Below are 14,167 nucleotides of genomic sequence, written 5' to 3'. Positions count from 1 at the left end.
TAATATTTTACAATTCAAATATAAGCTTTTCCCGAGAAACGCTCAGAATTTAAGAATGTTAATTTAATATAAAGAATGTTCCAGAAAGAGAGCACAACTATCTACCTTTTATAAAGTTGGCACGGATCCATGGTTTCAATTAAAGAAATAAAGGAAATAAGGAATGTCTTCGCACTAGGAAAATTTTAGTCACGCGATGAAGTTTCGAACATAAAGGGGCTCAAACACGCAAAATTCAGGATTCTCTAGGTTCTCCAAGGTAAGTCGTAAGACTCAAAGTGAGAATATGACAGCTCTGCTCAATGACGCGATGTTTTTTGTGCTGAGTTTTCGTAAGGTAGGTTAGGTTTCAAATCAGAAGAGAGACACACCAAAGTGAAACTTGTTGTTGTTGTTACTAATCTCCATGCCTAGGAATATACTAGACGAGGTCCACGAGTCCATTCACCTTTAAAAATCGAAAACAAGCTCCTTTAAAAAATCCACAAGAGACAACTCCAGGCACTCAAGGATATGTGCCGGTGATGCGGGTGCATTGTGATACTTAGAAAAAATTGGGTACATCTTGATACCACTCTCAAAAGTAAGTGCCCTCAGGCGCCCACTGAAGAATCGGGAAAGTGCTGTCTGAACGCATCTTTCGCAAGGGATCTTCCAGGACAATCAGCTTGATACCAGGGATGACTCAGGTGAACGAGCCAAAATTGCCTGTCAGCATGTCTTCTAATGGAATGCAGTTCAAGATATGTCAGTGAATTGATAATTGGCAAAGGTTCTTCAGAAGCCTCCTTCGCCAGAATGTCTGCCATTTCATTCTCCCATATATCAACATGGGAAGGAATCTACTGAAGATGCACTTCACAAAGTCATGAGACCTGCATAAGTTTGCTAAGAATTGCAGCTCCGGCCCTATCACCAAATCTTTGCCAGTTTGAAAGATATTTGATAGCGCTACGACTGTCAGACAAAATCCGTACTGCCTTAATATCTGTAAAGTACAAAACAGCATTTAGTCCTTCTTCGATGGCTATAAGCTTACTCTTAAAAACCGAACTAAAGTCAGAATTTCTTTTCTTTATTTTAACAATATTTCCATTTGTGCACTTATAGACAACACCACTACCGGAGCGAGAGTCCTCGCTTTTACTCCCATCAGTATAGATGAGGGTAGCTTCAGCGGGAATTGCATGTATAGTTTCCAAGGCAGATTGTCGTAATAGAGCCGGAATATCACTTTTCTTGGAAACTCGAGATGAAAGTTCCGCATGGAACCCGACTCCGGGGAGTCCCTCAGACGGATCTAAACAATGTTTCAAGGAATGTTGCTCAACATTACGGTCAATTATACCAGCATACTCAATTTGACAAAGTGGACTATTTTTCTTAAGTCTTTGGGTATTACTCCAGTGCTGTAGAAATTCTGAAGTTCTGTTCTGGGAGCCGTAACTGAGAAGTTTATTATAATATTTTACGAGGCCTGCATTTCTTCTTAGACTGAGGGGTTGAAGGTCTGTTTTATACAACGCAATTTTATTCGGGCAACTGTTGCGCAAGCCAGTTATAATGCGAGAAGCACTAAGTTGGACACTTTCCAATTTATGGAGGTTGGTGGAAGAGGCACAACAGTAAACGGGGAAACGGTATTCCAAAATAGGTCGTATGATAGCTGAGTAAGTAGTTCTCAAAGGGCAAGCATCGGCTCCCCAACTACATCCCGAGATATATTTCAGAATGTTTAGGCGTTTTTTTGCCTTTAAAAACAAGCGCATCCACATGTTTGTTACTAGTGATCTCTGGATCGAGAACGAAGCCCAAATATTTGGGATGTTTGTGATATGTAAGAGGCACATTATTCATAAAAACCTTTGGATGATAATTATAAATTTTATTGGTGGTAAAAAACTAACAATAGATTTAGTTGGATTAAAACTCTATTTGTGGTCTTTCGAGAATTTTCACACTTCTTCAAGGATAAAATTTATATTGGTCTCAGTTGAACTCACATCTGGGCTAGAGCTCCAAAGGGCAATATCATCCGCAAATAACCTCACATCTCCTTGATATAATCTTTTCAATACAAGCCAAATACAGGCAGAAAAGAATTGGGCTCAACACAAAACCCTGGGGGACGCCTTGGCTCAATTTAAAGGCGTTTGACATAGTGGAATTAAGCTTTACTTTTATCAGTCTATTTCTTAAGAAGTCTGCGATCCAGATCAAGGCTTTACCCCTGATGCCAAAATCTTCGTAGAGTTTAACTATTAGTTAACTCCAAACAATACTTACATATTCCAAGCATACTTGGAGCGCTACCGTTACACCACGAAGGCATGCAGAAAGGAGGGAGAAAATACCTTACAATCTCAGGGCGTGGCCTGTTATGAGCATAAGACCAACTTGCTTGGTTAAGTTGGTCGGGCTGTGCCCACTCCTGTTGCTTTATAATCTAATTTGTTTTTAAATTTTACATAATCCCTTTTTACATTGCCGATTTAACAGTCCCTTAGCGAGAATTAGAGCTACGAAACTTCCAAATGCGAGATGGACATTCTGACAACTTACACCATGACAGCATGAATGGAGGATGCGATACTTTACAACTGAAGTTAAAAACAACTGCAAAACAGGTTAAGTTTATCTCCTTTGACTTTGTATAGAACTTTTGCTCAGGGTGTTTTGGTTGAGTGTTATTTGCTAACATTTTAACTGTAGCAGATTGTAACATATTGATTGCTTTTTATCAGCAAAGTTTCAATTGTTTTTCTGAACTCATTATTCCTTGTTTATCCGTAGGTTTGCTTTACTCTCCGAAAGCGAAAATGGTGATTAGTAAGTTTGTATTCCTGTTTTCAATTTATTCGCGATTATCTGAGATAGCTTCAAGATTATTTCAGCTATCTCAATTTATTGTTTTATCGGCAATTCGTTGTTAATAAACCAAACTCTGTGCCTGTTTAAATTGATTTCAAAATACACTGGTTATCATAAATTAAGGAAAAATCACAAAGTAGCGATAACTCTCTCAAAAATAAGCCAAACCGTGTAAAATTTGAATATGTTGCCAAGTAAGAGTAGCTGAGTAAAACTGCGATATGCAAATTATTGGCACTGCTTTCGGAATACGTCATCTGCGAGGAGCATAAAAGTCCATGTTTGAAAGCAAGCCCACATATTTTACTGTGGCAGTGACATCAGAAATCTGAGATAACCAATTCGAAACAATGACCTCCAGGCATCATTTGCCTGTAGAACTGCGATGGAGAGCCATTGGGAGACTAGAGGCAGGACAAAGTCAAGCAGAAGTGGCCAGATGGCTAAATGTGAGTCCTTCTGTGGTTCATAGACTTTGGAGGCAATTTCAAACCACAGATTCGGCACCTAGGAGGTTCAGCCAAGGACGGCCAACTGCTACGACGATCGCCGATGACCGATATTTGAAATTATGTTAGCTCAGGAATAAAACCGCTACTCCGATTTTTCTTAGATCCTCCTTTACTGCGGAAGGTTGGTGTCAAAGTCAACTGTGCGTAGAAGGCTTCACGAAGGTGGTCTGTCTGCGAGGCGAACAACCATTTGCGTGCCGCTCAAGTCACGCCATAGGAGGGACCGTTTGCAGTGGGCACGACAACATGTCCACTGTACGCCTGAGCAATGGCGGGCTATTCTCTTTACTGATGAGTCCAGGTTTAGTAAAGATTTAATTATTTAGTTATTTAGTCAGGTTTAATTATTTGATGAGGAGAGAACCTGGAATCTGTTATCATCCGTCAAACATCCGTGAAAGAGATGCATACGGAAGAGGCAGTGTCTGTGTTTGGGGTGGCACCTCTTTGGTTGGACGCACAGATCTCCATGTTTTTCCAAGGGAAACCGTGAATGCTCATATTTATAGAGATGACATCCTTGATGCTTATGTGCGCCCATATGCTGGGGCAATACGTGGTGCTTTCCTGTTACAGGACGACAATGCAAGACAACACAAGGCTCGCATCGTATATGATTATCTTCAACTGGAAACAATAATGCGCATGTAGTGACCAGCTCGATCCCCGGACTTGAATCCTATCGAGCACGTTTGGGATGCATTAGGGAGACGTCTATCTGCTCTAAATCCGCCCCTCAAACTCTTGTCGCGCTTGCAACTGTTTTGCAAGAGCAATGGCTCTCGCTTCCTATGGAACTGATAGACCGCATAATTGAAAGCATCACACATATCTGTATGTGTTGTATTGCTTCTAGAGGCGATCATATTTCCATATTGAAGGTACTTTTCCTATAGCAAACTGACACCTTCGATTTGTTCATTTTATACATGTGCTAATTTCTATACTACCATATTTGTCTGGTAATTTCTTTTTATGTTATTTGATACCTTACTATGTGTTGTATATTGTGGGCAAGTTTCATTACATTCTACGTGTAACGTTTTCAGTAATCGTGATTTTTGTGATTTTTCCTTAATTTATAATAACCAGTGTATATAAGCATCTATAATAGAAGCGAAAGAACTTAGGTTTGTTAAAATATTTTATCGAATTATCTTTATTCCGTTGTGATACCCGATTAACAATGTTACGCTTCTCGAACAATCATCATGTTATTAAGTAAAAAGAAACAATAAATAAATGAAATGAAGGAATTTAGAATGAAATTGGGAAAACTGTAACGGCTATATGCTTTTGACTGACGATTATACATATATATGTTATATATTATTATATTGTATTTTCTTTGCTATATATTACTTACTTCCACAGAGTCCGCCTTGTAAACTGTTATAAAAGGAATGTAGAACTGCCACAAATTCGTCACATTTTCTTTTCTAAAAATTTGCATGTAGCCATTAAACGCTAGGAGGTCATCTGAAAATGATATAAATATAACTTGAAAGGTTCTTTTTAATATAATTTTAAATTAAATCCTTAAGGTGTTAGTTACATCTACTCATATAAATCTTTACTGGCAACATGAGTTAAATATTTGCACTCATGTCCATAAATTAAGGATAATGCAAAATCAGGCAAAGGAAGAGTTAGAAGCAAAACAAACTTGACTTATCTGTAAAGTTTATTTATTAAACAAAAGGTAAAGAGGAAAAAAAGATGCTATATGTTTGATATTATTGAAGAAAATTAGCGATTTTTTCTCCCTGGAGCAAATTACAAAAAAAAACCTATTTACAAAAAACCAATATTACATGGCTGGTATGATTGTTAATACATTGTATGTCTCCCAGACGATGCAATACAGTCCGTACAACGCCTAGGCATGCTGAGTATCAAATTATCGATCTGATCTTGGGGGATATTACATCACTCAAAAAGCAATGCTCTCCGAAGTTCCGGTAGACATGTAGGAGGAGGTTGACGGGCTGCAACGCGTCGGCCAAGCATGTCCCACACGTGCTCTACTGGATTCAAGTCCGGTGAGAATGCTGGCCAGTCCATACGGGACTTCAATCCTCCGATTGAAGGCATTCGCTTACGATGTTTGCACGGTGAGGACGGGCGTTGTCATCCATAAACACAAATTGTGCGCCCATGGCGCCCCGAAACAAACGTACATGTTGTTCCAGAATGACGTCCTGATAGATTTGGCTTCTCATGGTTCCAATTTCAGCATGCAGGTCAGTTCTGGAACCCAGAATAATTCCACCCCAAACGAGCACTCCTGCACCACCGTAACGGTGTCGTTCAATGATGTTTTCTTGGTGGTAACGGGTACCTGGAGCTTTCCATATGAAAGCCCGGCGAGAATAAGACTGCAAGCTAAACCTGGACTCTTCGGAAAACATCAGAAAAGCTCACTGTTGCGTTGTCCACAATGCATGATCTCTACTCCAGGCTAACCTCAGGCGACAGTGAGTTGCAGTAAGTGGAACGCATCTGACAGGCCTACGAGCATATAGACCAATCTGCCCTAAGCGTCTGTACACGGTCTGCCTTGAAATTGTTGTACCAGTGGCTGAAGAGAGCTGACGAAACAGGTCTGAGGCTGTGCTCCGCCCGTTTCTTTTGGCAGTAACTGCCAAATACCGGTCCACATTCGGCATTGTAACTCTGGGGCGACCTGTGCTATAACTTCTACTCACACTACCATCATCTTGGAATCGTTCCTAAAAGCCTGGAGATGACATTCTGGGCAATTCCAAGTTCGTCTGATACTTCCAGTTGGGTACGCCCACATTCCAGACGGCCGATAATTCTACCACTTAAAAAATCATCCAAATGTCATAACTTTGTGTCATAACTATTCGGTTATTGCACTGAAGTGCTTATAAAGCGCCTGCGAACAATTTTACTTCTTCGCCTGTATCCCTTATATATCACTCTCTTACACTCTCGTCATTGTGACGTACCATGGTTACTTCCTGAAATTTGCATATGATTCTTGAAGATGTGTCTAGTGATTTTACAGGAGATATATTTATTTTAGAGTTCGATTTTCGCGTGAAACCGAATAATCCTTAATTTATGGACATGAGTGTATTATCAATGTAGCCTGTGGAGGTTTTTCCGCAACGAAGTAAACTACCGAACAAAGTGATAGTTTGGATAATTGAAATTAAAGCAAAATTTATTTATGTAAGATTTTAAATTTGTAAACTGAGAGTTATTTTTTAAATTTTTTATTTCTTTTAGATGTGGTAAGGAAAGGAATAAAAAGACAACAAGAAAGACTAATTTAACAAGAAAAAATTATGGAAGATAGAAGTTTTTACGCAATTATTCTTACTTCAACCTCTATTAAAATTAAAATTCCAAATTAATATCCCCACTTAATTCTACGAATTTCGTTTCCGTTCTAAAATCCGTGGAATTTCAAATAACTAGTCGAATATTCTTAAAACTTCATAAACATAGAACAAGTTCACAAAAAATGTATTATAATTACAGTTTATACTAATAGTTTTACTTATAGTTACTTTAGTGAATTTAAATTACCGTTTCGTAACTCAATAGTAACTCAACTAACTTAAATGACTGTCAAATGCCTTTTTATTCCATCTACCCCGATCAAGGTAAAAAAGCAAGTATTGCTTAACAATGAAAACCTGAGAGTTATACGAATGAAACGTACAGAAAACTCCACCAGCTAACAAGCAGAATGACAGCTTTTCACTGTTTAATACCCACTAACTTGCGCGTAGGGTAACAGTTATTTCACACAATGTTCAAAGTAATGCGAACTGAGTTCACAAAAGTTCACTTCAGAAACACTTTCTTTGTGGTGGGTACATACAGGAAGTCTTTATCCTTCTATAAAATGGACTGTGTTATCACTTTAGTTCAAATGATGAACTCGAAGAAATTCACATGTGATCTCGGACATAATATGGCTTTACTCCCATGGAACTTCTTTCTCATAATTTTCTTGGACTCTTGATCTGTTGTTCTGGTTCCTGCCAGCAATAGAATTTGAAGCTCAGACTTATTTGTGAGTGCTGATATCTTTTGAGCTGTGGCTTGCTCATCTGCATACTTATGAATCGTATTTAATAATGTCAACTGACAAAAGAAAATCATACGATGTTGCGAAAGGGAAGGTTAAGCTCATGATGCCTGAGAATGTAACTTCTTGCTCTATTAAGAACCCTAAGGATAATCTCTTGAGTGCAAACAATCTGCATTCTTTTCACCAACTTCATGTATCTACAATCATCGATGGGGAATTAAGTCCCAAAGACGTTAATTAGTATTGCAACCACTGAAAGGGTAGTTGACTCACAATTTGTAAGTACGTGGAGAACAAGCCATCATATAGGTTTATTTCTGAGGAGGCGACTTATTCACCCAAGTGTCATGACATTTTGGACATTTATCTTATCTCCTTTTAGTATTCCTATGCCTCTGGAGGTGGCTACCAGTTTGTTATCCGACCACTTGCCAGTACTTGCCAGAATCGGAATAACTTTTCAGAAAGGCCTACAAGTCAAGAAACTGGAAGCTTTTCTACAATTTCGCCTTCATTTCCCCAATTAAATTGGACAACTTAAAATTTGCAAGCAATATAGATGCTGATATGCTCAGTTTTACGTTTTACTTCAAAGCTCTGAGATTTTCAGAGTCAAGCTTTGACTTTCATCAACGAGAAATATATGCACGGTCGATCGCCCCTGCATATCAGACAGAAGAATTACTGAAAAGTCTTAAGTCCTAGTGAGACGGATGTATAAAATGCCATTGATGGAAGATACCATTGATTACAAAGTGAAAAACTAAATTATTCAAGTTCTTAGGAGTCAGTTTTACTAGACCATTTATACATGGTCCACGCGCATTAAGAATGTACGTGGTAAAGCGTATGATATTTATCAAAAATGTTTCCATTAATTTCAAGTGACTCATGACAAAATCTGGCTCGTAAGAGACGGATAGACACGGCTATTGTTGGTCCGATCTTTTCATATGCGTAACCTGTCTAGGTGAATGTGAAAGAAAATGAAGAAAACGAACTGAAGAAACCTCAAATCCTCCCCAAAAAACGTTTTCACCGACTATCTACCACTGGTTCCCTTTACTTCATAAGAAATGTAAACTTGTATCACGATCTAAAACTCTATATAGTTAAGGAATATCTCGTATATTAAGTGAAAATTTCTAGGAAGCAGCAGTAAACAATATTGAAAATTTCGCTGGTCTTCTGAACTACGAAATCCTCGTGTATGACATTTTTATTCGAGCGTACGCTGCATATCCTCGAAATCAGGAAGATCTATATACTGGTCTTGCAACATCAACCTTCACCTACAAAAAGCTGATCTACAAGTTACTCACATTTTCGTTATGTAAATATTGTAAATATTTATCAAGTGTTTGCAAATGTAATAATTTTTAAAGTGAATTTCTGCAAACGTAATATCCGCACCTGGTTAGAAGAGCATTTGCTAGCCTTCGGCATGCATGCACCTGATTTGCCGCTGAGCGCTAGTGACCGGAACGCTAAAACTCTCAAATGTTAATCGAACGACTATTCGCACACCCTACCACCATCTACGATCAGCTTTTATGAACATCAGGGTAATTCTTGTACGAGACAAAGTATCTCTGTTTTTCTTTTTATGTTTTTCAAGTTCTTCCACTTAGGGAAATTAATGAGAATGTTTCATTCACAGGCTTCATTATGGAACTTTCTGAAGCTCTAGGAAATACTACTAAGACAGTAGAAACCAATAATAACCACAGCTGCATCGCTGGCATCACATCTTCTGAATATACCGATCCCACAGAAGACTACAGTGAAGAAATGTGATTAAAAATCATTGTGGAATACGGGGAAATAAAAATGCAGATTTCCCGGAGAAAACTGTCCTAAAAAAATTCAGAACTTTCTTCTGAAAGAATAACGTGATTCATATTTGTGCTTAAAAGCTAGGCTAAAGGCTAGCTAGGCTTCGCAATGTCTCCTGGAAAAGAGAGATATAAGCTCAGATTTTCTTCGCGCAACAGCTGTGGCATCATGCCGTCTTTTGAATCAGTACTAATCGTTTTTACGTTTGACTCAAGAATTCTTCAGTATGTTCTCAAAGCTCCTCCCCCACTATAAGAGACGGAACTAATATCAGAGAAAAGGGGCTCGGCCTCTGCCATGTTGGATCACTGGACTGTCGTCCTCCATGTTGGCCCACGTGGTGTCCATTTGGAATGAGTCATCCTTTTTCCGCCATGCTTTCCGTCCTGAATCGCTGGCATTCTTTTATTCGGTAACTATTTATGAATGATTTAATGATTTATTCTTGTTTAACTTAACTAATTAAATTATTAAACACGTGGTCCTTGGAGAACATCAGCCATTTTGTACGGTGTTTCATGCTGCCCTTCACGGCGAGAACGCAGTTTCAAAAAATGCCTGGGCCCGCACCCACGATGTCGAGATCTGCAGCCACGCGAAGACTAAAAATTCGTAACCATAAAAAAAAAGGGCAAAGTGTTCAACGAGTTTACCGATCGAAAAGTTTAGGTTATACAATGAATGGAGCAGAAGATATATTTTTTAATTTCTTAATTTTAGGCAGCCCATAAAGAAAGAACATGATCTACATTTCATAGTTTGAATTCTGTAAATGGTCTAACTAGCAAAAGCCAGGAAATTCTAAATAAATAAACGAAATTAACGAAGCCTCATTTTGCTCGGTCTGAACAATTAGTCGTGAATATTTGTAGCAAGCAAATCTTTGCCAATAAAGCAGACAGCAGATACTCAAAGCAGAGAAAAAGCTAACCGAAACTATTAAACGTTCTCTGATACACTATAAAACTTGATACGTATTTAAATTAATTTTAATTTTAATTCGCTTACTGCATATTCACATTTCGATTATCGCGTTACCATTTAGATTTCGTTATTTGTCTAAAATTATTTTTTAAAAAATTGGCAGAAGATTTAGATCATTCGAAACATTTCTGTATTATTTGGAAGTGTATGTCTACGACCAACGACTACAAAAAGGCCTAGTAAGGACTTTTAAGCAGTGTAAGTGGATGGGTATATGTAATATATTTGTACTTTGGTATTGCTGAATGCAATACAAAAGAAAATGCAAAACTAGATGTTAGAGCAGTTGCATATGTAAAATTTCAACTTTCTACAGATAATCATTTTTTGAGTTATGAGAGATGCATACATTTATGTATAAGTATGTACGGATAGGCGTCACGAAAAAAATGCCTCTTAAATCCATTTTACAATCCGTTTACATTCCCAAAACTAATTTATTTCCTCGTTTTCCCAAAACGGATTGTAAATCCTTTACTCTGTGCGTAAGCAGGCAAAAAAGAAATCATCCAAATGTGTTCGGGAGCGATTAAAATGGATATTTACACATATATGATACACGAAATGTTTCGCAGTTACAATATTTTCTTTACTTCGTACAAGAAAGTAAACATATGAATGTATACTCGGGATATTTAAAATTCTAAATTTAAATAAGTGATTAATATAATTTACATTTCAAAAATTTTAAAATTTTGCAGCAAAATTACTTACATACGTGTGGCGATACTTGAGTTTTTCGAAATCTCCAGGCCAGAAGTATATGGATATGACCGAAAATCCAATAAAATCTTAATCTTAGGGCAGGCAATTTATTTACAATTTTAACTAGACGTCGTCTTCTTAAATAAACTCCTAGTAGTAAATATAGCGCTGTTACTAACAATATTATGCGCAACGTATTATATAAATAAAGAGCCAATTGCGAATAATCTCTAATATGGCTCATTTTCTCCTTTATTTTACGGGCAGAAATTTAACCGAAATATTATTCACGACATGGGCAAGACATTTTTATACCATTGCGATATTAGATAAGTATCGGTGTCTGGAGATAAAAAGAAAAATATCTGATTTTTATCTCCTAATACCTGTCCGCCTTATCGACTATGTTAAAGGCACATCAGCAAAAATTTTTCTTGCTTTCTATTTGAGATTTTAAATAATAAATTTGATATCTTTTATTAAAATAAGATAATTTTCATTTGCTGAAATAATTGTCTAAAAAACGTACTGTAAAAATAATATCGCTGTTAAGTGAACGCTAGAACTCTGAAAACCTTTGCAGGACTTCAGTTTGATTAAAATATATAAGTTTTAACCAAACTGACGCTTTATGCTTTGAGTAATAAGCATTAATTAATTTTATATATTTCATAAATAAAATATTTTTTGTAACAGCTCAGATCAAAGAGCGGCTTATCAGCTATGCCTGGAGATGCATAATATAGGGCGTTAGATACTTATTTTATTACTTATGCTGCAAATGCTCATAACTACAGAGGCTGTTCACAGATTTTTTAGACGACGTATATTGTATTCACAAAACTAAATTATATAACATTCTTGTGTTTTAAAAGTTCTATTTGATATCCCTTATTCTGAGATATCTTTCGACACTGCAATTTCCAGGATAATAATGCCTTTTGAAGTGGCAGAAGTGATATTCTATCCCATTCCTCCCGAACAGCTTTCCAGAGTCCTGTTAGGGTTTTGGGACAACGTTTGGATAATGCAGTTTTTAAAAGTCCGAAAGCACAAAAATCCATAGGTGACACATCGGGAGATTTAGTAGGGATATCAGTGAAGGATATGGCCTAGATACCAGTTTTTTGTTCCATTTCTTTTCAGTGGATTCATTTTCAGTGGATTTTGATGTGTTACTGCTAGCTTTGTCCTGATGGAGTCTCACAGATTGATGGCACTGTGGGTAAAGCGATGGTATTACATTCAGAAAAATTGGCGATAAAATATGTTCCTGATAGTATTTGGAGTTAATCTTGACATTTTTTTGCACTCTCTTTATTCTTAACTTGCCATTATAAGAAAAAACAGCAACAATCATGAATCCCTTAGAAAAATTTTCTTTCGATTCTTTGAACCATGTACTTAAATTTTTTTCTCTCCTTTTATGATAATAAATGGCTCTTTTTTTGTTACAATCACTTAAATACACCTATGCTTCATCTAGCGTGACAATTGTTTTCCATTTTGCTTTGGATAAGTGTTTCTCATATAGAATTCTGCAGCGTGTCCTGCGTTGAGCGATGTGCTTTGGAAGAAGACGATGCACATTGAATTTTTTCGCTTTCTTAAGATTTAAATCAACGTTTATCATTTTGTTTACAGTGGACACCGAGCATTTAATAATTTTGCAACTGTCCTTTGACTAGGGGGATTTTCTTTTAACATTAAACAACGTACCTTTGCAATAGTCGAAGATGTCCTTTTTTTCCTTCGATACTTGTTTGGAATTTTTGTCCCACTTGAGTTTTGGGTCAAACTCCAATTTGACGTTTTTTTCTTTTCTTGTTGATGATATTACCTATCGACGCTTTATATATCACAAAACGATGACTCTCACATTGTTTTTGGATAACGGAGTATACATATTTCTCTTCGGAAAGAGCGTAAATGTAGCCTTCGAACCACTGCTTTATTAAATTCGCCATTTTGAATAAAATCAAAACTTTAAGCCACAGACAATAATTTTGACTTTTAAAAACATAGTACAATTGCAATTACTTCTTTTGCAGCAAACAAATTTTTATTACCGCTTACCAAAATCGTCTAAAAAATGTGCGAACAGCCTCTGTATTACTAGGTTCCATTGTATATATTATGAATTGTTGAGTGCATAGAGTTTCGTAATGGATTGAATGAACCAATGATAACATGATAAAATTTATTTTTACCAAAAGAAACAATTTACCGTTCTGGAATTTTCCACAAAACAACAGTTCACACTTTTCCTCTACAAGAAAGAATGATATTTTTTTGGCCAGGTTATTAAAGGCGGCAATAGACATAAAATGAAATATAGGCATGATGAATTCTAAGCTCTTAGAAATAGAACAGCACGCATTATCTCCTCTGCCAATGATGTATGTGAAGTAGCTGTAGAATTTCATAAATAGTTTCATAATTATCTTTCTCTAATTCTGCTTTTAATTGGCTTACGATGGCGTAATTATATTAATCTAAGCGATTTTGTTTCTTTAAAGTACCTTTACAAATCGCCGAGATTTATGAGTTACCATTTCACCATTTATATTTCTTAAATTGCCTGCTATACTGGTAGTATATCATTAGTTTAATATCAAAGTCTACCTGACAAAGAAATCTACCTGGCAGAAATATTTACTGATAATGATACCTGGCAGGACTTTACACATATTGATAGTGTAGTACGGCAGTATATGTCTGATACCTGGCTGTACAGTTATGCTGATACAATATGTCATACAATCTGGTATACTGATAATGCAGTACGGCTGTATATTAAGACTTTATTAAAATTGGGATTTGAATTAAATTTGGTATTAAAATTGTGTTATATATTACTTCTTGACTCTCAGTTTATCCATTTTAAATTATTTGGCTTAGAAAAGAAATTTGCTGTGCGAACTAAATTCACATAAAAACAGTGCGAAAATTTATATAATTGTCCTGTCACTGAAGACGACATATATGAATTGAGTCCGATATCCTTTATACATATTTCTGTTAGATTAAGTAAGTAACTGCTCTTTAGTTTCAGATCTTCTCTTGTACCCATCTTTGCCAATTGAAACGGTAATTCGTTTAGTTAACTTTCATATTCAATTTTATTCTTAACCTTCCAGAGGACCAAGGAATTGATCTAGAAAACCCGAAAAGGCCATAAGAAATA

The 14,167-nt window shown here is 36.6% G+C and overlaps 1 protein-coding gene across 1 annotated transcript in view; it reads right to left on the bottom strand.

Annotated features, from left to right (window-relative positions):
- The window catches only part of LOC118194680 (cytochrome P450 4V2-like), a 34,301-nt gene extending 23,033 nt beyond the window's left edge, over nt 1–11,268 (bottom strand). The window contains exons 1-2 of the mRNA XM_035365853.2: nt 10,990–11,268; nt 4,750–4,862 (exon numbers count right to left, since the gene is read on the bottom strand). Of these exons, the coding sequence (XP_035221744.2) occupies nt 4,750–4,862; nt 10,990–11,224 (348 nt within the window). The 5' untranslated portion in view covers nt 11,225–11,268. The remainder of the gene's footprint in view (nt 1–4,749; nt 4,863–10,989) is intronic.
- Nucleotides 11,269–14,167: the final 2,899 nt, after the last annotated feature.

This window comes from Stegodyphus dumicola, chromosome 8 (genome assembly GCF_044657685.1).
Source record: "Stegodyphus dumicola isolate Sdum_Otavi_A_Nest chromosome 8, ASM4465768v1".
NCBI classification, from domain to species: Eukaryota; Metazoa; Arthropoda; class Arachnida; order Araneae; family Eresidae; genus Stegodyphus; species Stegodyphus dumicola.
This window is presented reverse-complemented; position numbering and strand designations above follow the sequence as displayed.